Raw genomic sequence first — 3,525 nt, forward strand, 5'->3', positions numbered from 1 at the left:
GCTTGAGCTTTATTTATGCTACTTTCTCCGCGTCGGCTTAGGCTGTTCGCGAGCTGCTTTCTCGGGAGCCCTTTCCGGGTGCACGACGAGGAGAAAGTCTCTATGCAACTCAGCCCCGGCGCGCACTTTACCAGGTATGTACCGCGGGAGAAGCGCGTTCCGCGCGGAAGCAGATGCTGCTGCCGCGGCAGCGGCGGCGCCTGCCAGCTCCCGGGCGCTGTAACTGTCACACTGTACCTGAGCTGAACTTGAAAAGAGAGTAAAGGGGAGATTGGGCGAGCGCTTTCGGCAGAACCCGGGGGGTGCTCGTAGACGCGGGGAAGGAGGATCTATACTAACGGCCCCCCGCAGTCCGGCCCACCGTCCAGCACCTCGTCTCTGCAAATATACGGCCCGAGGAGTCGAGGCGGCCACCGGACTCCCCAGGAGACGTGGGGCAGCGGCTGGGACCGCATCTTGGAGGCTACTACAACAGGTCGCCTTTTTGAGACTCCTTTGGCGGGAAGGGCCACTTGGAAAAGGGAAGGTTTGAAAGAGCTGAAAGGGAGAGTGGAAGGGTTCCCTGATTCTTCAACAGAATACCACTCAGTGACTGTCCTTGTCTCTATTCTACACAACACATACTGACCCCACGTTATCCAGACTGTGTCGGGGAAGAAATCAGAGACACCTGTTTGAAATCAACTGCAGCATCTAAAGTCACCTGTGTACTTATTTGTGCCAAGGCTGGCCCAGTCCAACTGCTGGAAAGGTTTGGTTAGGTTCTGTTGGGCGTGATTATTAGGACATTGTATTTCCCCCCTCCTGTTACTCCAAAAATATTACCTGTCTTTGAGGGAACTTGCCCTTTTGCGAACTGTGACTTCCATCAGGAGCCCTCCCTTGAATAAGGCTGATACGTCTGGACCACGTGTCTCAGTAGTGTTTTCTTTGACGGGCAGAAGTGGGTGATTGTGGCTACACTGAGGGAACCACTGTAGACTTGATTGCCCTTCCGGCATCTGCTTGAAGGAACCATGGCGGCAGGAGTAGCAGCGTGGCTGCCCTTTGCAAGGGCAGCTGCCATCGGGTGGATGCCTGTGGCCTCGGGGCCCATGCCAGCTCCCCCGAGGCAGGAGAGGAAAAGGACTCAAGATGCTCTCATTGTGCTAAACGTGAGTGGCACTCGTTTCCAGACATGGCAGGACACCCTGGAACGCTACCCAGATACTCTGCTGGGTAGTTCAGAGAGGGACTTTTTCTACCATCCGGAGACTCAGCAGTATTTTTTTGACCGTGACCCAGACATCTTTCGCCACATCCTGAATTTCTACCGCACTGGAAAGCTCCACTATCCTCGCCATGAGTGCATCTCCGCTTATGATGAAGAATTGGCCTTCTTTGGCCTCATCCCAGAAATTATTGGTGACTGCTGTTACGAGGAGTACAAGGATCGCCGGCGAGAGAACGCCGAGCGTCTCCAGGACGATGCTGACACGGACAACACCGGCGAGAGTGCGCTGCCCACCATGACCGCTCGGCAGAGGGTCTGGCGGGCCTTTGAGAACCCCCACACCAGCACCATGGCCCTGGTGTTCTACTATGTTACCGGGTTCTTCATTGCCGTCTCAGTCATCGCTAATGTAGTAGAAACAGTGCCATGTGGGTCCAGCCCGGGTCACATTAAAGAACTGCCCTGTGGTGAGCGGTACGCCGTGGCCTTCTTTTGCTTGGATACAGCCTGTGTCATGATCTTCACAGTGGAGTACTTGCTTCGCCTGGCGGCAGCTCCTAGCCGTTACCGCTTTGTGCGAAGCGTCATGAGTATCATCGACGTGGTGGCCATCCTACCATATTACATTGGGCTGGTGATGACAGACAATGAGGATGTCAGTGGAGCCTTTGTCACACTCCGCGTCTTCCGGGTCTTCCGCATCTTTAAGTTTTCCCGCCACTCTCAAGGCCTGCGCATTCTGGGGTACACGCTGAAAAGTTGTGCTTCAGAGTTGGGCTTCTTGCTCTTCTCGCTCACCATGGCTATCATCATCTTCGCTACAGTTATGTTCTACGCTGAGAAGGGGTCTTCGGCCAGCAAGTTCACCAGCATCCCTGCTGCTTTCTGGTACACCATCGTCACCATGACAACGCTAGGGTAGGTGCCATCAAGGGAAATGGGATGGAGGTTAAATATGTGATTGTTGTGCAGATACTAAGTTTATATACTTATTCAGAGCAAATAATCTTTCTCTTTCTTAAATGGTTTTAGGAAAATATTCTTTAAATGTTTTTGAAGAACTCTTTTGATCTATGAAATGAGTATGATACAGTGATTGAAGTATTTAGGGAGTTGCTGGCCAGTGTTGAATATTAATGCTTGAAAGTGATAAATACATAAAGTTTAAAATTCCTGAACATAAAGATCATTGATATTATATGTATGAACACATAAAATTACAGTGAAAAACACAAAATTTGTGTCCAAGTAAAGGTATGAAAATACAAACTATGTATTGAAATGCCTAGAAAGTGCTTCGGTGCATTGAAATGAAAAGTTTGCATGTATATTTGAAGTATTATTTTCATATGAATACTTTGGCATACACTTTCCCACTAAGAAATATAATTCTCATTTTACAGCATTTTAAAACATAGATTATAGATATTATCAAAGGATTTTGTGATACATATGCACATATCCATCATATGCATTTTCATCATGGCTGATAACTTATGCAGTGTTTTAGAATATCAGAACTGAAACTGATCAACTCAACAAAATGCAGTGGAATGATATTTGCAACATATTTTAAGATTTTAAGTTCATAGTTTCAAATAAAGAAGCAAATGACTTATCCACACATTTGTAAAGAAACTGCAGATCCCATCAGGCAATGGGCCCATGTCCACACAGAGGGCAAAGCAGTAGCTGATAGATTGATGGTCACCAAGGTCTGGTTGTATAAGGGAATTTAGCGTCCTGATTTCCTTCTAGAATTCTTTTCTTCATTATTTTATTTGGCATTAATAGTGCTTTGCAACCAAAGGGACATATTCTGAATTAATATTGTTCTTTAAAATAAAATTTAAGCTAGAATTAAGATTTTTAGATGATTGAAGAAAGATACGACATTATTACTCGTGTTAATTAAACTGCAGAACAATAGCAGCATTTATATGTTAGAGAGTATGGTAAAATAAAATGATAAGATCCTTTAACTTTTATGAGTTCTTAGATAAGCCAGGCTGTGATGTTAGTGCCATTTTTTCTTCAGCTCTATGCTGCTTTTCTTGCATAATTAATCAGTTCAATAAGGATTTGGTAATGGCTGTAAGAAAAGAAGTTATTCCCAAGGCTGCTTTTTAAATTTTGTGTTTCAGCCTAATTTAATTGCCTTCTTTAAATGACAGTGTGGTTAAAGTCAACTTGATTTTATTAGACATATTGTATTGAACAGAATTTCTCATGTTGTTCTATAGCTAATGGAATATTTTAGATGTGATGAATTTCTGGCTAAGTTAAGAAATTATGGTAAAGTAAAATATAGT

The 3,525-nt window shown here is 45.2% G+C and overlaps 1 protein-coding gene across 1 annotated transcript; it reads left to right on the forward strand.

Annotated features, from left to right (window-relative positions):
• The first annotated feature begins 343 nt into the window (after positions 1 to 343).
• Positions 344 to 2,135, forward strand: LOC104989473 (potassium voltage-gated channel subfamily D member 2). The gene has a single exon (XM_010841144.1). It carries the CDS (start codon positions 1,017 to 1,019, stop codon positions 2,133 to 2,135), a length of 1,119 nt encoding a protein of 372 aa, XP_010839446.1. The 5' UTR covers positions 344 to 1,016.
• The last annotated feature ends 1,390 nt before the right edge of the window (positions 2,136 to 3,525 follow it).

The sequence above is a fragment of the Bison bison genome, unplaced genomic scaffold, assembly GCF_000754665.1.
Source record: "Bison bison bison isolate TAMUID 2011002044 unplaced genomic scaffold, Bison_UMD1.0 scf7180017864156, whole genome shotgun sequence".
Taxonomy (NCBI): Eukaryota; Metazoa; Chordata; class Mammalia; order Artiodactyla; family Bovidae; genus Bison; species Bison bison.